Source organism: Miniopterus schreibersii (assembly GCF_964146895.1).
Source record: "Miniopterus schreibersii genome assembly, chromosome: 2".
Lineage (NCBI taxonomy): Eukaryota > Metazoa > Chordata > Mammalia > Chiroptera > Miniopteridae > Miniopterus > Miniopterus schreibersii.
Window position 1 is genome coordinate 74,830,773 of NC_138102.1, and position 22,254 is coordinate 74,853,026.

The window sequence follows — 22,254 nt, forward strand, 5'->3', positions numbered from 1 at the left end:
CTTTCTTCGCTACAGAAGTGATTAATACATTGATTTTGGGGACCTAATCTAGGCTGTGCTCAGGTATTATGTATTATGTGGTATATGTTCCATATTATCATACTAAACTCCAAAAAATTATGAAACACATCTGGTATCCAGGGTTTCAGATAAGGGATTATCTTGAGTTTAAGAAATAGCATTTCTCACCCTGGCCAGTGTGGTTCGGTTAGTTGGAGTGTCATCTTGCACACTGAAGGGTTGCCAGTTCGATTGCCAGGCAGGACACATACCGGGGTTGAGGGTTTGATCCCTGGTGGGGGCATGCAGGAGGCAGTGATGTGTTTTTCTCTCTCACCTTCTTACCTAACCCCCCCTCCTCCCTCCTCCCCTCCACTCCCCTCCCCCCTTCTCCTCTCTAGAAATCAGTAGACCATATCCTTAAGTGAGGATTTTAAAAAAAAGAAAAGCAATATTACTTCTCAAAAACCAGGTGGATAGTTTGTTCCTGAAGGAAGAAAGGCAAATAAAGAGGTTAGAGCAAAAAAACCAGCAAGCATACCTCAGTGGACTGTATTTAATGTTGGATGGAGATCTTACACGAAATACAGTCTCTTAGGTCAAGGCAAAATCAAGCAGTCTTTATGACACTAAAATTTTTTAGTCTGGATAATAAAAAATTGATCACTTCTGGCAATTTAGTTCCAATAATTAAAGTTCTTTATAAAAAGAACAAGTTCAAATTCATATACTTATTTTTCATTAGTTTCCCAGTGCAAATGCTGATGGGGGGGGTAGTGCATAGAAGCCTACATGCTAGTTCTGTTAATATCTGCATGATTTCATAGAAACTTGCCTGTAGAAGCATATTCTTCTTCTCATTTTGGGACCAGATAGTGTACACAGCATTGGTAAGTATTCATTCAGTAGAATTTTCCTTTGGACTAAATAGATATTTTACGTGACAACCTGAAACCTTGTTTCTAGAAATTGTAAATTTCTACTACAAGTATAGCTTCTTAAATAGAAATATATTATGGTAACACTGTATAATGTCATAATGGGATTAAAACAGGCTCTTTTAATATGAAGCTGGGATAGTGATCTATTCTTTATTCTTATAAATCCTTTCTTGTGTCCATTATTTTGGGACTATATTTACATATATTAGTATTGACATACATGATAATGATAGTTCAATATGAATGTTTTATTCCACAGACCAACATCAGTTACTTCCTGAACAGAAAATGTTGTGATTTTAACTGAATTTAGTGAGAGAAAATCAGTATGGTTTACGTTTTTATGCTTTGGCAAAGACAGAATTAAAAATAACAGTAAAGTATCATTTTTCTTTTGTTTTTACAATTCTCCCAACCTATTTGTTGTAATAATAGGATGGGGGAAGTCTAATAAAATAGACAAGACTATGTAGTTTGTAGTTGCTTTCTTTTCATTTATTACTGGTCAAGAATTCTGCCTCTAAATAAAACTCACCAGGTAGTGTATGGTTCAGAATGACTGGCAGTTTCTTCCAGGCTCAGCTGAAGAACATTAACCTTTATTTAAAAAGCACTGAATTGTATCTTCACAAACATCTATCAGCAGATAAGGACACTACTTTATTCCTGTAAAATCTTAACTTTTCTCGCTGTAAGGGTAAAATTATATTGGAAGTATCAAAACATTGAACTTCCTGTGTGAGCTGAGTGGAAACAAAACTTAAGGATAGGAAATCTAAGATGAACTTAAATAAAAGAAAGGATCCATTAATTTCTGATGTAGTGTCATTATGAAAATTTACCTTTTCTCTCACATATCCCTAACTGAACAGTAGTGTTTCTGAGGCTGTATGAACACTCATCTGTTCGAAGGAAACAGACCAAGATTATCCTTCACGTTGGAGTGTTGACAGCAAGCCTATCTGCGAAGACCAGAGAGAAAGCATGTTTTTTCAGAGACATGTTTCCACTGGACTCATATGTCATTTCTCAAACTGATCTAAAATCAGCCCTTATTGTTTGGAGTCATGGATGTTAAGGGCTCTCATCCTTGGCTAAACATCAAAATTACTTTTGATGACAGACTTTTGAATATTCTGAATTAGAATCCTTGAATCTGTATTTTGTAAAAGTTCCGTAGATTATTCTGTTGTACCCAAAGATAAGAAGCACTGAACTATATAGCAGTACAAACCTACACATAACAAAGTGTAGAAAGAAAATCTGGATACACATCCATCCGGCCCTTCTTAATTGCTTGTACTCTGGCAATATGGCTATTGACTTATTGTGGAGTTTGGTAAAGGGCAATCCATTGTGCATCCTTAAATAAACTTATCTGTTCCCTTTGAGTGTTCCAATTTTCACATGAAAAGAGTTCATAAAAGAAAAATGTATCAAGGAGCTTCAGAAGACCCTGTCAGAAAATGCAAGGGAGAGGAAAAGGCTTTGGAAGACACTATGAAGACGTGAAGGTTTTGGTCAGTTACAGTGAGCATAGGAGAGAAGGAAAAGTCAGACATGAAAGCTGTGGTTGTCCAAATGCAAGAACTGACAGCTACAGGTAATAGCCAGGTCTGAATATTTCTTTGCTAGATAAAATAGCAAATCTACCAAAAAGTGAAAACAAATGGTATATGGCAGATTTAAAATAACAAATAACTGAATAAGACTATATAATTCCAAAAATAGGATTGTGATTTAGGACTAGAGGCATCCAGATTACTTTCCCTCTATAATAAAGTCTGCAAAAATGGATAAATAAAGAAACTAAGGATTCAAATGTGACCTCACCAATAAAGAGCTGCCATAGGCAATAATATGAACAGTAAATTGTTTATAACCATTTATGTTTTAAGTGGGCTTTGCCATGATACCTTATTTGAGTAACTGCTTTAAAAAACAAGCTCATGTCACATGGATTTATGTATATCTAAGACACATAAGGATGCAATTTTGTTTCTTAAGTACAGCATAGGGATTATAGTCAATAAAAAGTACAGCATAGGGATTATAGTCAATAATATTATAATAACTATGTATGGTGCCAAGTGGGTACTGGAAATATCAGGGGGGGGGACACTTTGTAAAGTATATGATTGTCTAACCACTATGCTGTACACCTGAATAATACAAAATAATATCGAATATAAACTATTTGAAAAGAATTTTTAATAAATTAAAAAACACACATCTGTTCTATTGTCCTCAAATAAGCACTTTATTATCAGACAGTTCAGTATCAGAACAAGGTTTCTAGTTCCAAGAGTTTTCTTTACATAATATCATACTGTGAAACATACTAGGAGAATCTGATGCTACATCTTATATCCCATTCCAGTTTCTCTTTTGCATTGGGTAACTTGTTTTGATCTAAAAAGTATAAATTTCTCTCATTCTTATTAATGCTGTGTATGAAATGTAAGGATTAGTTCCTTTTCAGCTAGTACTTTATAATTATACTGTGCCAGATTGAGAGACCTGATTTAAAGTGACATAAAAGTCAATTACAAGAAAAACACAAACATTTTTATTTTCAGAGGCAAATCTCTCAACATAAAAGCAAAGGACATTATGCAATTATGTAAGGCAGGTGAGCCCAGAAATAACATTCATTAAAAGATAGTACTTCATATTCAGTAATCCCATACGAGAAATCAATGACTCAGAGTAAACAGAAAATTAAAGTTAGCCCTTGGGCCTTTGACAATTTTTATTTGCCAAGGCCTTTTGTGAATTCTAATTAATGCTCTAAATTAGCTGTTTCTCAGAATGATGCACCAAAAGAAGAACCTTAATAGATACACTGTTTTAAATTTGTTTTTGTGCAAGTTATTCCTTCATCCAGTATCTCACAAATAAAGCTGTTCTCAGGGCATACTTAAGACTTATAATGAATTAACTGAGTGCCTACTATATGCAAGGCACTGTGCTGGATGCTGGAAATGTGGTGGTGACAGCATTCCTTGTCACACTACCTATGCGATATCAGCCTGTTGCAGAACGAACATGGGCCAGAATAGCATGTACTTAGACCAATATGCCAAAAGTGTCCCACTTAAGTCACTCAAAAGAGGAAACAGTGAATAAGACATTTAATTGTTTTCCCTACAGCTTAGTCACATCTGATCAGAGCATTTAATGCCTTCTATATCAGTCTGGGTTTCAGCAGATGGGGAAGACTGACAACCATCCCTCTTCTGACAGACCCTAAGTATTCAGCCAAATGGAGCTCATCGTTAATACTATTAAAACGAAGTTACAGTATTTTTGCAGGGAAAACAGAAATGCTAAAATTCTTTTCCTGCAGGTGAGGATCAATTTTTAAAGGCTCCAACTCTGCTTGCTTTGCTGATAAAGTTCTTCAGGAGATCATGGTCCATTTCTGCAAAGCCTGAAGTCTGTGTCACTACAGTCAAATGGTTTATGCAAAACCTGAAGCAGAATTCTTCTAAGTCCTAGGAATAACAACAAAAAGATGTTTTAACAAATCCCCGTTTCCCAGTGCAGTGCAACACAGTGAAAATTCCTGAAACCCGCAGGCAAGGAGAAAGGATTTGACAGCCAACAGGAAGACACGTTGGTACAGCACTACCTAAAGAACAGACACAAAACTACAGTGCTAACATGAATCTACCCTTGTAAAATGTGACTGACTAAAACGTTCAGGTTCCTCCACACCAGCCAATGCCAGAGATAGGCACCTACATGCCCGAATTCTGTACCTTTCCTAGTGAGAGTGTGTGTACTGTTCATTCCACTTTTAGTATCTGTTAAAAGTATGACACTCCTCTTTTATATTCCCCTAGGGGCTTTAAATATTTCTACCTGTAAAGAGTTTGTGAGAAAAAAATTTAAGTCAGAAAACACAGTAATGCCGGGTAAAAGGCCACTGCTCTTTTTTCTTTACAAGAAGACAAAAGATGGGATGGCTGTTTCATCAGACCCTGCATACCTGCAGGCATCTCAAATGGGAAAATGCTTTGAAGAAATCATGACTTTCTCTCTCCTGAAAGGAACTCCTCAGACTGGTGTTTCTACCTTACTGTAATACACTCTGGGCCAAAGAACTGGCCTGTAGTAATTCTCTGGATTATATCTGTAAACTGGAGACAGAATGAAGGTGGCTGGACTCCTTTTTTTGGCCCTAGACAAATTAGAGCTAAAGCGAGGCCATCTTGTAGAGACTCCAATATGCCTTTGACCCTGGGCTTTGCTCCTATCTTCACTCAGGACAAGATGCTGCCAGGTAGAGATTAACTGAAAAGTTTCCGCTCTGTTCGCTGAAACTGATTTATAAAAAAATAATGTCCAAGCAATCACATATACACATTACACATGTAAATTATAGCAGATGCTAGAGATGGAAACACAGGCAAAAATTAGCAACACTAAGAGCCATGCCAATCAAATTCATTGTATGCTTTAAGTAAAGAAACAAACTACATGACAAAAACCTATCTGTTTCACCCCTAAACAGCTGCGTAGGCTGCTACAGTCACACTGGCAATATGACATCTCAGTCCCAGGTAAACCCTAAGTGCTAGAACAAGCAAACGTACACACACTTGACATCATAAAAATGTGCTTCATTAATATATACTGAATATACCAATATCCATTTAAAATTATGGACTCTTGCTTAAATTTTTAGAAATGCCATTTTTGCCTACACCACACTGAAGTGAAACAAGACAGCAAATACACTGTTCTTTATGAAAACTTGTATTTATGTATACATATGGTCTATTTTACTTGTAGTCTATTATAGTAATTTAGGTACAACTATTAGTTAGATGGACTATAGTAAAATATAGTGTGCATCTATAGGCAAAGTTAAACATTCATTAAACAAACATTTCTTGATATGTGTCAGGCACTATCCTAAGCACTAGGGATTTGGTTGTGAGAAAAGCAAAGTCCTTGCCATTCCTCTAGGAGCTTACTTTCTAGAAAACAGAGGGCTGGAAGGTAACCATACCAATAATTCACATAATAGGGAATATGTAAGTCCTGGAAATTAAGCCTAGTTCAGATGGAAACACTATGTGTCCACTGTCTTGCCATCCAAGATACCCCACCAGAGTCGGTATTATCACCATGACTTCAACAAACTAGAAAAAGCACATTGATTTTTTTTTTTTTTGGCCAGAAACCATTTTGTGTGGTGTAAATGCCCAATAACGCATTACCTCGATAAAAGACCAACACACGATGCTTTTAAATTGTGTTTCTAGATGAGTAAGACTTTTTAAAACGTTAAGTAGGAAAAAAAAAAATCTAGTATTTAGAGATATATACATAATGTAATCTAGGAAAAGATCAGAAGGAAGTATGTGAAAATGTTAATGTTCTCTGGTTGATGAGTCACTTCCTTATTTTTTTATTTTCCAAATTTTCTTTAATAAGCATATTATTATTTATATAAGCAGAAAAGAGGTTATAACCTTTTTTCCACCCACCACTAAAATGTCCCTGTTTTTTTTTAACCAAAGGGAGAGGATATCCTTATACCAAAAGGAAATTGACTCCAAGAAGTATAGCCTGTTTCCTAAAGATTTAGCTCTAAGACAGGTTTTCTTTCCTTTCTTTATTAGCAAAACAATACATGGTCACTGTACAAAGTTCAGAAAAAAACAAAGATAAGGAAATGAAAATCATCCATAATCCCACCACTTAAAGATAACCACTGACTATATTTTTCAGTCTTTTTTTTCTTTTCTAATGAATTAGTCTTTTTAAATTCAGCCATTTATACTTTAAAATAAAATTAAAATAGGACCATAGTTTTTCAGTTAATGATGTATCTTGAATAGCTGCATAATTTCATATTATTAACATTCTGTATAGTTGAAACAATCCTCTAGGGCTCACACTGACTTTTTCTAGTTTTTCAAAATTATAAACAATGCTGTGGTAAACATCTTTGAAGTTAATCTTTGTCCAAATGCATGATTACTTCTTTAAGACAAATTCTGTATGTGAATTTCTTAAAGAATTACATCTTTAAAGCTTTTAATGCATATGATACCAAACTGTGCCCCAGAATGACTGCACCAGTTTGCACTTTCATCAGCATTTTAGGAGGACACCCACTGTTCTGAGCCTGTAGTATTTCTAAAATATGCTGCCCCGTGTAAGAGATGTTTTCATTTATATTTTTCATTTGTTCGTAAATCCATTTGGTTCATTTTTTCAGTCAAACTGCTCGTGTTTTATTTTTCTTTTTAAGAACTATACATTAACTATGGTAAGCTTGCTTTATTATATGTTGCAAAAATTTTCTAAGTGTATTATTTACTTTCTAATTTTCTCTGTGGTATTTTTTGGTGTATAAAGGGTTTTATCTTTTTAAAATCAAATCCATCAATCCTTTCCTTTATGGTTTCCTGCCTTTGAGGTCCACCCTAACGTTATATAAACATTCACTAATATTTCTTCTGACACTTTACTGCATTTGTTTACATTAAGTATTTAATCTACTTACTGTAAAGATACGAAGTACACATCTACCTATTTTTTCCAGAAGGAAAGCTAACTGAAAAAACGCTTTTCTTACCTGAGCATCGTACTTCACAGCAGCAGAGAGCAGAGCAATGGCATTCTCCTCACAGATTCCTTGCTTGATAGTTTGCTGGCAGAGCTTTTTCAAACGATTTTCTCTATAAAATGTAGCCAAATCTAGCAGTCCTGGTGGAAAGAGATGTTTATTAGGGGGAGTGACTTCAAGTATCCTGATTTAAACTCACTCAACCCTTAGAGATGATTTTGACATTATTTTGAATATAATCCTTAAGGAAGGCTGTGTAAACAGGCTTGTGCTCACACACTCTGAGCAGGTGGATTTACCTAAGAACATAGCTGAACTGAGCAAATAAAATACACAAACAAGGAGCTGTGGAAAAATAAAAGCAAAATGCACATGGCTTTAATATGTTTCTTAGAAGTGCCCCTCTAATTATCTGTCCACCTGCATTACCAGTGCTACTCCTGGGTCATTCCATCAGCATATGTACATGTTATAACAGTGGTCATCTCTTTAAAGAAGAAGAGAAAAAAGAAAAACCTTTCATGGGTACATGTCTGCCTCTCATCACCCTACCCTATTCTCTGCTCCTCTCTACAGCAGACCTCTAGGGGAGAGTCGTGTCTGCTTGCTGCCTCTATTTTCTGAGCTCCCACTCTCATCTCAAGCCATTCCAGGCATAATTCCATCCCCTCCACTCCTGCCATCTCACCTGGGGTTTTCACTAATGGCTTCCACAATGCCAAGTCCAAGGGGCTATTCTCCAGTTACATCTTACTCAAGAATGACACACAATTTCGTGTGGTTGATGATGCTCCCTTTCTTGAAATACTTTACTTGCTTGTGTTTTTCTTCTTTTTAGTTACTCTTCAGTCTCTTGGCTGGACCATTTTTCCTGACTTCCAAAATGTTTGAGTTCCCCACCGGTTCAATCCTCAGATTCTTATTGCATCTATTTCCCTAAGTGATTCCAGCCCTGTGGTTTTAAATGCCATCTTATAAGTGTTGATGATTCCTGTTACATTATCTGTCGTCTACTTTCAAGTAATTCAACATACAGTGATATACACATGCAAGTTAATTTTAATCTACCCCATGGGACACTATGAAGTACTCTAGTCAAGAATGGCCAGTTAGCATTTGAAAGACCCTTGTCAGGAGCTTCAGATACTGCTGCCTAAATCTTCATTAAAGAGTGCTAAAAATATTTGTTGTTAGTGAAGTGAGTAGTGTTCGGGATATGTGGCTTGGCTTGAAATATTGTGAAGGTCTTTTTGCCTTTGCACAAACGGGGTCCAGGCATCATGACCTCAAGCAGCCCTATGCCCTTGGAGTAGGACATTCACTAGGTCTACATCAGGTCCTAGGTTGATCAAAAGGTTAGCTAAACCCTGCTCCCAAAGTATTGTCACATCTACTTCAAGCTAACCTTCCAAACAAGCTACTTCATAGAGGGCTTAGTGGACAGAACTGGGATTTCATCAGTCTTACATTAACTGTTCTCATATCTGCCTGCTACTGAGTTTTGTACATGTGGAAGAATTTGGTTGGAAACTTGCTTTCATTGTAACATGACAAACATTGACAAAGTTACAAACGAAAAGAGATGGCCCATTGGAGTACACTGAAACCTTGAGACTTGTGAATGACACCGTTGTTATTGGTCAGTTCTCAACAACTCCCAAACTCATACTAACAGCCCTGTGCACTCCCCAGCTTCAGACTCACATGGATGTGGACTCGCAAAAACTGCCCTAAGAGATGACCCTGCCAAGTCCCTGCCTAGGAGGCCGCACTCTGTACCTCCACCAGGCACACCCCTCACCAAAAGTGTGGTCAAGGAGCCATGCTCTCATTCTTACTTAGACCTCACTTTGGGTGTCTGGGACCCTGGGATTCCCCGCCTAACTGGCCCAGAAGCCACATGGGTGGGTATTTTCTCCTCCCCTCCAAACCAGGATACCAATACACAGCCACACAGCCCCAAGGGGTGGCCCAAGGTGGGGGTGGATAGAGCTTGGACGTGCAGGTTGGGGTGCCCACATACCCCTTGCGACGCAGGATGTAGCTGGTGGTGGGAAAAGAAAGGCACCCAGCTGCAAGCTGGAGGCCAGAGGCCTGTCCATCCCGTGCCAGTGTGTCCCAGCACAGAACTCCAAGGAGTCCCACAACTCTAAATTCCAAATAAAACTTAAACCTGGCCTTTCAGTTCTCAATGAAAGTATACTTGTCAATGTATAAGGATTGAACATATTTTATCTGGTTAGCTTCACATGTAAGTTTTTAGATGTATGGTACATAGCACTTAATTTGGACTCTTACCCAGGGTCCTGCAAATATTAGGGGTGGGCCAATAACTGACATTTGGATGTCTAATAAAGCAGCTAAAACTCCTTTGACTTTTCAAACTCAAGAGCAGTACCTCTCCCTCTTCTTCATCTTAGTGAGTGATACTTGCATTACCCCCGCCACTCAGGCCAAGCACCTCAGAGCAGCCATCCTTCTCTTTCCCTCATAACCTGCATCCATCCATTGACAATTCCAATCGGCTCCACCTTTAAAATACCCAGAATCTGATCTCTTCAACACCAACACTGCTGCGCCACCCTAACCCAGGGTACCATAATCTCTCACATGAACCATTATAATTGCTGACCTTTTAAAAACAAATCACATCACTCCTATGGTAGAAGCTATTTGTTGCTTCCCCACTACACACGCATACAGCTGCGGCGACCTGGATATAAGCACACTTTCCCCAACCTCCTATGCATCTGGGTGGGTTATGGCCTTGGTCAGCTCCAATCCATAGTTTGAAATGACTAGAAGTTCTAGGACCCTTCCTTCCCTGAGAGATCCTGGGTATTTGCCCTTTGCCCCCCGTCACTGTCCCTTCCTCCATCCTGCTACCTGTCCTGCAGGTGCAGGCTTGGACCATGAGCACAGGGGCAATGCCCTGCACTGTAGCAATGCCCTGCACTGTATCCCTGTGTGAGAGAGGGAGAAACTATCTTGTTTAAGCCAAGCTTTTGGTGTGTTTTTTTTCTTTTTCATTTTACTGTTAGAATTCAAGCAAATCCCAAATAACACAACCCTATGCTCAAAACCTTCCAAGGCTTTTCATCACACCAAGAATAAAACTCAAGCTTTTCCCCCAAGGCCTTCAAGGTTATGTATGACCTTGCCCAGCTCTCAATTCCTCAGTTCCTACCAGTATAAGTCTTGCTCAGTCCACTCCACCTACCCTGGCCTCCTCCTTCCTCCACATGCTAAATTTGTTCCTGTCTCAGACTTTTATACTTACTGTCTGCTCTTCCTTGGGTATCTGCATGGCCCATTCCCTGTGACTCCCCCAGGGCTCTGCTCAATGCACCCCCAACGGAGGCCTCCCTTGACCCTCCTGACTGATCTTTTGTATTTATTTGTTTAGGGCTGGTCTTCCTCATCTGAATACAAGCTGCACAGGGGCAGGGCCTTGGTCTGTCTCCGCACAGACACCAAGAGGAGCTGTAGCACACAGTGGGCATGGGCATGGAAACATTTGTGCAAGAAAGGAAAGAAAACTATAAAACTTCAGAAATCATACTTTTGTTTACTTGAGTAAAATTAAATGCTGATCTGGTGAAAAAGGTTACTGGTTTATACATATATTATGAATGTTTAAAACACTGGGGATTGAACTCTTTCTTTAGTTCCTTATGTAAGTAATTGCTCAATTTTTCTGTGCCATTGGCCAACAGTATTGCTGACAGCTGCAAACTGAAACAGTATGTTTTGAACTCTGTGCCCATGGGTACACTGTGTTGCTTTTTTACTGTCAGGTGAATGCCCTGCACTCCTTTCAGGATGGGATGCACCAGACTGCAGTGGTCTGTCCCAAAGACATCTGGGATGGAAATTCACAGATATGGAGACCAGCAGGGCTTATTATGTGGATTTTACCAGTTTTATAATGAAAACATCTTGAGGGCAACAGGCATGATAGCTAAAAGTTATGTACATACTGACATACAGTGATCAAGAGCGGCACCTGCCACACAGTGGCGATGGTTTGATAATTCCTGTCTCTCCTTGAAATATCTATCCAGTAAACCTCTGTATGGTTAGTAACAAGGGACAAGGGTTTGGGTTCAAATCACAAAAAGAGCACTCCTTTTGCAGTTGCCCTCACAGCGACGCCGACTTAGGCTCAATAGAAGCCACCTTCCAAGTTACCCAGCACTTCGCCAATCTCTTGGTAAAGTCTGGGGGCAGTTAGTTACCTACTGCGTCCTCGGGGGGGAGACTGATGCTGTCCGTGTACAGGTACTCCAGGAAAGCGCGGTAAACAGGGTATGAAAATTCACTCATTTCTACAGTATCATCCTCGGTGCCCTCCAGTGAAGAACGAAAATGCTCACACCTGAAGGAAAAAAAACCTATCAGGCCCTAGCACCTGGGCAAGAGCAGGTAGCCACAAGGAGTGCGCCCCTCTGGGGCTCCAAGGGGTGACGAACAAGGAGGAAGGAGGCACAGCACCCACCTTCAGGCCCTGGCCCTGGTCCCTCTTCCTCTGCTCGCCAGTTTTCAAACCACCATTAATTCAACAAGGTTGGAGATGCAAACCTGCGGTAGAGCTGCCCCTGTAGCCACATGGGTGGAAACAGTGCTTCCTCCCTGGCAGAGTTCCCACAGCATGTCCGCTGAGCAGCAGTTATGGAAACCAGGTGGGTTTTATAACCTCTGGGTAATTTTGTTTCTTCACTTCCTGTTATGGGTTGAATTGTGTCTCAAAATTCATATGTTGAAGTCCTAACCTCAGAATATAACAGTATTTGAAGAAAGCATCTTTACAGAGGTTACCAAGTTAAAACGAGGTTATTAGGGTACACTCTAATCCAATATGACTGGTATGCTTATAAAAACGGGGGGAATTTGGACACAGACAAGCATACACACAGGGAGAACGCCACGTGAAGGTTGGAGTTACGCTGCCACAAACCAAGGAGTGCCAGAGATTGCCAGCAGCCCACCAGAAGCTAGGACACTCATGGGTCAGATTCTTCCTCACAGCCCTCGGGAGGAACTCATCCTGTGAGTACTTTGATTTTGACTTCTAGCCTCCAGAACTGGGAGAGAGTAATTTCTGCTGTTGAAGCCATTTGTAGTACTTTGTTACAGCAGCCGTAGCACTAACACACACCCACCCTTTATGAAGGTTCATAGACTACAGTAAGAGTGAACAAATGGTGCACAGCCTGACCTTACTAAGAGGTGAACTCGAGACTAAAATGCTATAATGAGCTTGTGATTTACTGTAGGAAGATTTAAATATCTGTTACACAACATGATGGTTTTCAAAATCATTACGTTAAAAGAAAGAAACCAAGAACTGAATACATACTATATAATTCCATTTATATAAACTAGAAAATGATAACCAATCTATAGTGACAGAAAACTGCCTGCCCCAGTGCCCCAGGCACAAGGGATGTTTGAGGAGTGACAGGAACGTTCTCTATCTTGATTTGGGGCAATGCTTCCACAGGTGTACTCATATGTCAAAGCTCCTCAAATGCACACTTTAAATGGATGCAGCTCATTGCTCAAAATTTATATATCAAAATATTTGATTTTTTAAAAATCTGTGTTAACTTTACCCTAGATCTACTGCCGTGGAAAAGCCTTATCTTCTCTTTTTTCAAGCCTCTGAAAGTTCAGTACCTCACAGCTGACTGAGGAGCGTGATTTCCCGGCTGAGCCCAGCTCCTAGCCAGGAGGTTTACTTGTGCTGAAGCCATCGGTGTGGTGCTAACAGCACACAACACTCACCTGCTGGTAGCTGGCTGCTGCCTGTGGCCAGGGCGAGGCTGTCTGTAAAGTCCTGTACCGGAGCCTAGAGTACTCACGCCCTGAACCACACCCCAGCGCTTGCTGCCGCCGGCCTCTGCTATATCTTGTTTTGTGTACAATGCATTTCTCCAGGCTGCACTGCAAGCTCATATGGACAAAATCTGCCTCTCACTGTTTCATAATTAAGTGCCCAGAAGAGTCCTTGAGTTAGCAAATAAATGATTCCTTACCTAATTTTGAGAAGGACTTTATGTGCATAAATGTACTTTCCATCCACCAGAAATTTCAGGTCTGCAGTGTTAGGGTTGTCAAATTCCCTCTTCAGTGCCTCAGCCACTGTGAGGTGGTCGTCAGGTTCTACGAGAATGACAACACCAGTGTTTCTAGAGTTAGCCACAGACATAATGAAAACGCAGGCTGCAATACAGCATCGCTCTGTGGGCACTCATGAAAACATTAGCTCTCCAAAATAACTGGGCAACCGAGCCATGCTTTTTCCCCTAACTATGAACTCGCACCTCTGCAATCATTAAGGATTAGACCCTCACACACATCTGCTTGTAAATCTGGCAAAACAACAACTGAAAAGTCCAAAACTGCCTCACTAAGTGAAATTTTTGAATATTTGAGTAAATATACTAGCTAAAAAAAAAAAGACATAGTTTCACAGTCAAAATAAAAAGCAGTCAAATAAAAGTACTTTAGTATGTAGAGCTGGTGTCTGATACTTTTAAAAAAAAGAAATCAAACTAATTCCTTTTCACATAAGTCCATTAGAGGGAAATAAATTATATGATACTGCACCTAACAAAGTCCTTCCTATCAAAACAAAAGCACCAGAGTTCTCTTCCTAGTTTTCAAGGATCACGCAAATGGACAGTGATCAGCTCACCCACAGAGAGGAGGCGCCAGGAGACGGCGGGAGTGGCAAAGCAGGCAAACACGTCGTCCGTGCAGGAGAGGTGGGTGAGGTGAGGCAGGACCACGGACTGGCCCCGGCACTGGCCCCACATGTACACGTGGCCGCCCTGGGTCTTGGCGGCAGATGTGTGGGCAGAGTGGCAGGCTGCAATCTCTATAATTCTAAGTTCACAGACAGACACCAAGTAAACACAGTAATCAGGAGAAGAAATAAGTTTCTCTCTCTTACCCTTAGGTTTGATTTCAAAAAACAAAACAATATTTACACACCTAATCTCCTAGATTTTCAGGCAGTCTACAGGTATTTACATCAAAGCTCTACTTCAATGCACTTACAACTCATGAAGATCTTGTTACCACTCCTAGCCGGCAGACCTATAAAAATATGTACCATCCCGTTTTGAAATTCAAGTACAATCCAAGAAAGTAAAGACCAAAAAAAAAAAGGGGTGATTTTTGTTGTTGTTGTTAAAACATTACTTACTGAAGTAGGTAATAAAGACTTGAGCCATCTTGACCCAGGTTGAAAAAAAATTTTCATCAAAACATCACCAATTTTAGGGTTAAATGAAACATGCTGTAAGTCACCTCAACTCACACTGTGAACAGTAAATTCAGTAGTTATAACTGGGCTGCATCTCTCGAGCCCGAGTGCAGTTTTCTGGGATCGACCTGTGTTAGACCCTAGTGCAGTAAGTTCATGACTGCCAGGGAGGTAGTTCTCAGAACACTTCCTAATAGAAAACACTTTTTGTTAATTTGGAAATAATTACTTTGCTCTAAGAATAAGACGCCATACAGATTCAAATAAGCTAGTAAATGATTTTACTCCAAATGAGACTGTCATCTCGGTTTTGCCACAGCAGGCGATGGTAGCAGCATCCTCCGAGTCATCTTTGGCTTCTTCCTCCTCACTCACCACTTTCTTCAGAATATTCAGTTGACAGTAACATAGTTCCCTTGTAATTTCTCCCATCTGCCACCACCCTCAGTCAGACACCTCCCGCATCTGGACCAACGAACAGCCTCCTAGGTCTCTCTGCCTTAGAACTTCTCTCTCCTCTGACCCAAATTGCACAATACTGGTGGGTTAATAATCCTCTTGCCACACCATTCCCATCAGTACTTTCAAACCTTCGGTGATTTCCCACAAGAAAAAACCTAGACAAGTGACATCAAGGCCTCCCGTAGGTGGCTTCTACCTATGTCCAGCCTTCTTTCAAATAATTTTGCCCACACGCCATCCTATGTTCCAATAAAAACATGTACACACTGTTTAAGACATGCCCCTCGATGTCTTTATTCACAGTTCACGTCCTTAACCAGGAACGTTCTTTCCTTTCTCTCTGCCTCAGAAATCCTACCCATTTTTAAAGGCCCAGTTCAAACAGCCCTGAGGTAAGGTCTCTCGCTCCCCTGAGCTCTTACAGCAAGTATTGCCTCTCCACTCCAGCCTGGCCCTGTTAGCACCGAGGTGTATATATAGGTCTTACCTCTTCAGTTAGACTACAAGTTCCTGCCAGGTTGATTCATTGGTTTATTTCTCTCTCCCTAAGCATCCAGTACAGTGTCTTACTAAATATAATTTGTAGATCATTTTATCGACTAATTGGGAAAGACTCAACAACACAGAGCAACTGAAAGTTGGGTAAGACCCCACTGACCAAGGCTAGCAATTGAAGGGTGCAGATATTCCTCCACTGTGTCCTTTAACTAGAGGTTGCCCAGTCACGGAGGGAGGAAGGTCATCGTCAACCTGCAGATTGCTGTGGTGGCTTGCCTCAGAAGGCTGAGACATATTGTTGTCATGTGCACCCCAAGTAATTTTACTGATTTATTAGAGGGTAGCTCCCAGCTCTTGAAAAACAACCCAAGAGTACAACCCTGAGGAAACGAGGCTGTATGTCCCAGAGTGGAGGGCCTGGATGTTGGAGCTAGGTTTGAACCCTCACTTTACCACTGGGCTGTGTGACTGTGGGAATGTCCCTGAGCATCTAGGAGTCTCAGTTTCCTCACATTGTAAGGCCAGTAAGTGAGAATTAAGTGAGAAAACGTTAAGCCCCAAGCACGATGACTGGTACAGGAACAGTAGCCTAACAATAGTGGTTTCTCAATATTACTACTTCTACTCAGCATTTGAAGTGCCAAAGCCTCCTGTATGTAGAGACTGGGTTTCTAACGGTCCATTCAAATTATTAAGGCCTTTCCTATTTGTATGGTTAAGTCAGGCAAATTGGCTCAAATCGAACCTTGCTTACATGGGGAAAATGGTTAAAATACTATTTTGCTTCTCAATAAGGATATTCTTTTCAAAAAATAAAAAGGGAGCAGAAAATAATAAATACATTTATTCAAAGAAAAGTGAATCTACTATTATCACCTACCCTCATGCTACACCTACATGTGAGAGGAGCAACAATTCATTGAGATGGCTTGGTGCAGTAGGCAAGGCATGAGCTAGGAGCCAGAGGCCAAGTTACTTAAACTCTTACAATCAATGTTATCATCTTAAAAAAGAAAAGGTGGAGGCTTGTGGTGAAGAGTGAAGGAGATAAGCTGCCCAGCACAGTGCACACTCAAAAACAGTTCTTCCCATGTGTAACAGCTGCTTTAGGCACGGTGGGGCCTGCCCAGAGGAGCCCACAATTTAGCTGAAGAGAGAATTTAGCTGAAGAGACAAGTAGCGCATCTATGAAACTGCAAACATTCCCAGATGACATCATAGCATAGCACTGCCTTCAAGTGCTCTGGTGAGTAAGGGGAAATACCTGGGGACTCCTCAGGGGGTAAAGTAAAAGGGAATAAGAAATACATGTACAAATGTGCAGGCATAGGGTGACACAGCAAGACTGGAGAAGGTACAGTATTAAGAGGACCCAACTGGAATAGATGGGAAACTGGGGAGCAGAGAGCAATGAGGTTTGCTAGAAACAGTGAGGTCAGTCTTAGATCCAAGGCTGAAGGGTTTAGATTTGATTTGATGTGATAGACAAGTCGGAAACAGATTTGTAAACAGAGCGATGATATGATGAAAATGGAGTTCTTAAATTCATCTGGCAACAGTGTGCAAGATAGGCTGAGAGGGAGAGAAAGGACAGCCTAGAAGGTGAGCTGGGGAAGGCCGATGGGTGTGCAGATGTCATATCCAAGCATGGTGCCAAGGAAGAACTGGTGTGGCTTTGATATTGTGGGAGTTCAGGAAAAGTCACCCCAAGATGTGCTTCTGTGGTATGCAGATTGTTTTGAGCTAAAAGCCACTTTAGCCATGGGCTCAAGAGAAATTTCTGCCCCTCCCTTAGCTACCTAGAACTTGAATTAGGGGCCTTCCCATAATAAGAGATTATCAGAGATAACCTCTTTTTGGAAAGATTTTTAATTGATATTTAGAGAGAGACCAAGGGAGAGGGAGAGAAACATTGATATGAGAGTGGAACATCGATGGGCTGCCTCCTACAAGCCCTACTGGGGATCGAGCTGGCAACGGAGACATGTTCCCTGACTGGGAATTGAATCAGCAACATTTCAGTGCACAGGAATGATGCCCAACCAAACTGAGCCACAATAGCCAGGGCAGAGATAGCCTCTTTTGACCTATCTAAGGGCAGGACAAACTTCTATTCACCAAAGGTCTGCTCTTATCATCCTGCAAGGACCCTTTGAGGCCCCCAAGGCACCTTCCCTCATCCCTAGCTCAGGATGTCTTATAAACCCAGTTTCCCTTTCTGTCTCTGAACCTCTCCTGCATGGGGGGGTCTCTGACTCTCTCATGTATGTGGGGTTCCCATACATATGTATGTATTAAATTTGGTTATTTTCTCTTGCTAACCTGTCTCAGGTCTATTTGATTACTAGACCAGCCAGAAGAACCCTGAAGGCAGAGGAGAGTTGGTTCCTTACCCACAGTATCAATGCCAGGAAGCAGAGGCTTCACAGATGGCCCGGAATCTAAGAAAACACCAACCTGGCAGTGTGGAGGGAGGGGGCCAGTGCTTATCTGATGACAGGATGGGGGCTCAACATACAGATATATAAGCAGTTAGCAAAAGAAAAAGGCCGCCTATATTTTAACCACTTTAGTTATAAACTAATCTGGTATTCTCTGGGAGAAGGGGAAGTTAGAACAGCCCAACACTGTTTAGATAAACATTAATTAACTGCTCTGTTCTCATCATATTTAATCGCTTCCACGATGACTTACTAGGCAAAGACTTTTAGATTTTAAATATCTTTTGTGTACTTTGGGAAACCACTTAAGATGAAAGCCTCCCTTTTCAGTGATCATGTTCTATGAAAAATGTAACTGGTTGAAACACAACAGTCTCCATCTACACTAAGCTACCCGCCACAGAAAATCAAAACAATTCCTACATTCACTTCTGAAATGTTTATTATTAGCCTTCACAAAAAGGGAGCAGCCTTTGCCATTACAGGAGGTGGAAACACTGCTTCCTGGAGAATGGCTTGTGCAGACACAGAAAGGGGTCAGGATACGGAAGGATGTGGCGCTGGCCTCCCCTAAGCATGGCCTGGTGACATTCTCCTGAACTCCAGCACCACAAGGGAAGTCAGGGATGGGGCAAGGGCTTGGCTGACCACTGCAGCTGCTACAGGAAGGAGAGGGGAGAAAGTTTAGGGGGAACCTTCAGGTCCAGGTTTGCCTAGGCACCCTGCCATTGCCTGAGGTCATCAGTTCTTACACCTGATTCATACCAAGAACCAAATTTTCCAAAACCACAGAAGGCAGACTGCAAATGTTATCAACTTCCTCTTAAGAATGTAAAACAAAACAATGAGGAGGGAGGGAAAAGGTAATTTGTGAGGGCGCAGAAGAACGCAGGACAGCTGCTGGAGGCTTGTGTCGTTTGTATAGAGCAGCTGCCGGAGGAGCAGATGAAATACGGCCAAGGGAAATGGAATAGTTAAGCCAAATTCGCCAACAATTCAAAAGTCAGTTTTAAAAAGGAATGAATGCTCTTGTTAAAGAATATTCTAACACTAGCAGTAAATTCCCCACAATTCGGTATTATGTCTAAACTTTGTTTAATCACTAAGGAACACTGAGGTTATTTTGAAAATGCACATATTACCTGTCCTTTTCCACAGCAACAGGAGTAGGATAGGACTGGTTACTTTTATTGCCAGTGCCCAACTGGCCATAAGAATTTGCACCCCAAGCATATACTTGGCCTTCATCTGTTAATACTAATGTGTGTGCGTAGCCACAGGCAACCTGAAAGAGAAAAACCAGATCGACTCAGGCCTGCAAACAGAAAGAAGCATGCTTTCACAGAATAGGTTAAGAATCAAAAGTGAAATAAAAGGGGAGAGGCAGCCTGCCCAGAGGCAAGCATTAAGTTAACCAGTTCCCTCCAGAGCTAGCTTAGGTGCCATGTGGCCAAATTACAGTAAGCTCGACATGAGTCCTTCAGTGACATGAGTCCAGTATTCAGCTTTAATGTGGCATTCATTATGCTCACAGAGATCAAGGGGTGTGAAGTTAATAAGAAACAGACATTTTATTTTTTAAGAAGAATTTTCTTTTTTTATTATAAAAGTAAGCATGTTCAATGTGAAAAAAGTATAAATATGAAAGTAATCTCAAGATCAACAGTTTTTCTATTTATATACAGATGTGCAGATAGCTTTTTAAAACTGATCATATTGTATAACCAGTTCTTTATCTTTTTTTACTTCACATTACATAGAGCACTATTCCAAAATCATTAAAAATCCTTTGTAAACATTGTTTCTGTTCATCTAGACTTAGTATAATTTATTTAACCATTAAGTTACTGTTTGATTACATAAATTATGCTACATTTATTATTTACTAAAGTTGTCATTTCTTTTTCTTCTTTTTTTGCTATATCTTCTCCACTAATTCTATAAGTGACTTTCTCTTTGGTTCCTTAGACTAGGGTAGAATTACAGATCAAAGGCTATGAATAGTTTTAAGCCTTTTCATACATACTGTTAAAGTTTCCTTGGAAAAGATTTTAACAATTTATATTCCAACTACTGTGTGTAAGAGTGCCCTAGAAATTTAAATTTTCTGATGAATAACTGTAACTGAATTCAGGGAGTTAGAGCTTCAGTGAAGATACCCAAGCAGCTAAACTTTTCAGCCTCCTATAAAAACTGTTTTTAATACATTGGTATCTTTGCCACTGAAGACTTAAAAATAGGCCCACATAAACCAATAGAGGACATACCCGCTGGACGCGAATTCCTTGCAAAGCTAGTCTACAGGGGGTTGACTGGTTGCCAGTACTGCCGAGTCCGAGCTGCCCATTTCCATTATAACCCCAGACATAAACCTGAGAGAAAATGAGAGACTCAATGCCAACAAAAGACAAAAAGCCATCAGGTTCTCTGTGTGAGAGACATGCCATGTTAGTATGACACTGATAAGGCAAACAGCTTTTTTAAATGACATATGAAATAACCTTCTTACCTCCCCGCTGTCCACCACTGCCATTGAGCACATCTGCCCACATGCTATGTTCACAACTACTTTATTCTGTAAGCAGCTAGTGACTCTTCGAGGGATCGGCTGATTAGCTGTTGATCCAGATCCTACCTGCCCAGAGTTATTATAACCCCAGGCAAATACCTATTTTAAAGAAGAAATCAATTAATGAAATACACTAATTTATAAAGTGTCTCAATTGTACACTAATGTATATTTATGGCACCTCATCTTTGCTCTCAAAGTGACTGATATCTATAAATTGTCACAACACAGGCAGCGAAGTTTTGGTAAAATTCATTCTTACAAAATATATTAATTTATAAAAATTACTTTATTGGTGTTATCTACACAAAGAGCAGTACTTATTATCAAGTATCATGTAACATTTATAATAATATCTACTTTGCTTCAGCCATATTTTCCAGCAGTGGGGGATTTTCCTTTTTGCAAATAACCCCTTTGAGTATAGCAATATAGAAGAAACAATACATCCTTTTAAATTTTGCAGTAATAGAAATTCTTACTGCATAAAGGTAAAAATAATATAAGCAACATGACTATGAGTTGCTAATGAATAAATGTGAGGGAGGTGGTCATTTTAATCAAATGATCATCCTTCTAGGATTGCTATCAGAATCTATATAATCTTACCAAAAAAAATCAATGACACTTATGCTGACTATTTTTACCTCTCCATCAGATGTTAGCACCAAAGAATGGTAAGAACCACAGGCAACTTCAACCACTTGTTTGTTTGACAAATTAGTAGAGATATGATAGGGCACCAAACCATGATTAGTTGTCCCATTGCCCAGCTGGCTATAAGCATTATGACCCCAGGTAAAGACTTCTCCTTCTGAAAATAAAAGAAGAACATAATTAGCTTTCAGAATATCTACTTCATTATATGAAAATATATATTGCACACTTCTACAAATGAAAACTAAAAATTAATTTGCAAAAGCGAATCAGCTTCCCTATTCCACCAAACTCATTCCATAAAAAAATACATTTGAAAAGTATAAACTACATTCTACCTCAAAGCAACAAGATGAAATTTAAATAAGTGCAATTATAATAGCTGGAAGATAGGCTTTTAATAAATGGCAGAAAAAAAAAGGCTGCTAAAGAGTAATAGAATAAAACATTAGAAAGTAAAAAAAAATTAATTTCTCAAGGCTTTAGTTTCCTTATCTATAAAATGATCACCAAATTATTTTTTAACCTTTGTTATTGTATCACTTATTGTGCAACATAATACACATTCATAAAAGTTCATAAAAATATATGCACAATTTCTTAAATAATTATAAAGCACACACACCCATGTGTTACCATTCAGGTGAGAAAATATAATCTTTGATCTCCCCAAAGCCCCACACACATAAATCCTGAATAACAGAATTGTTTGTCCTGTTTTTAAACTTTAAATAAATGGAATCATACAGTATTTACCCATTTCTTCTGTATTTTCTACCATATTGTCTCTTTGTGTTACATTCCAGGTAATTATTTTTTATCTA

General features: G+C 39.8%; 1 protein-coding gene across 6 annotated transcripts in view; it reads right to left on the minus strand.

Moving 5' to 3' along the window:
- Positions 1 to 3,177: 3,177 nt before the first annotated feature.
- Positions 3,178 to 22,254, minus strand: part of RCBTB2 (RCC1 and BTB domain containing protein 2) — a 37,205-nt gene continuing 18,128 nt past the window's right edge. For 4 of the 6 annotated variants that reach the window (XM_081125825.1, XM_081125823.1, XM_081125826.1 and 1 more), the window contains exons 4-12: positions 21,421 to 21,587; positions 20,714 to 20,872; positions 20,472 to 20,576; positions 19,347 to 19,489; positions 14,231 to 14,421; positions 13,569 to 13,695; positions 11,769 to 11,908; positions 7,540 to 7,670; positions 3,178 to 4,438 (exon numbers count right to left, since the gene is read on the minus strand). In XM_081125825.1, the coding sequence (XP_080981951.1) occupies positions 4,298 to 4,438; positions 7,540 to 7,670; positions 11,769 to 11,908; positions 13,569 to 13,695; positions 14,231 to 14,421; positions 19,347 to 19,489; positions 20,472 to 20,576; positions 20,714 to 20,872; positions 21,421 to 21,587 (1,304 nt within the window). In that variant the 3' untranslated portion in view covers positions 3,178 to 4,297. Of the gene's footprint in view, positions 4,439 to 7,539; positions 7,671 to 11,768; positions 11,909 to 13,568; positions 13,696 to 14,230; positions 14,422 to 19,346; positions 19,490 to 20,471; positions 20,577 to 20,713; positions 20,873 to 21,420; positions 21,588 to 22,254 lie in introns of those variants that run through there. The other 2 variants (XM_081125827.1, XM_081125828.1) reach the window with 2 other exon arrangements.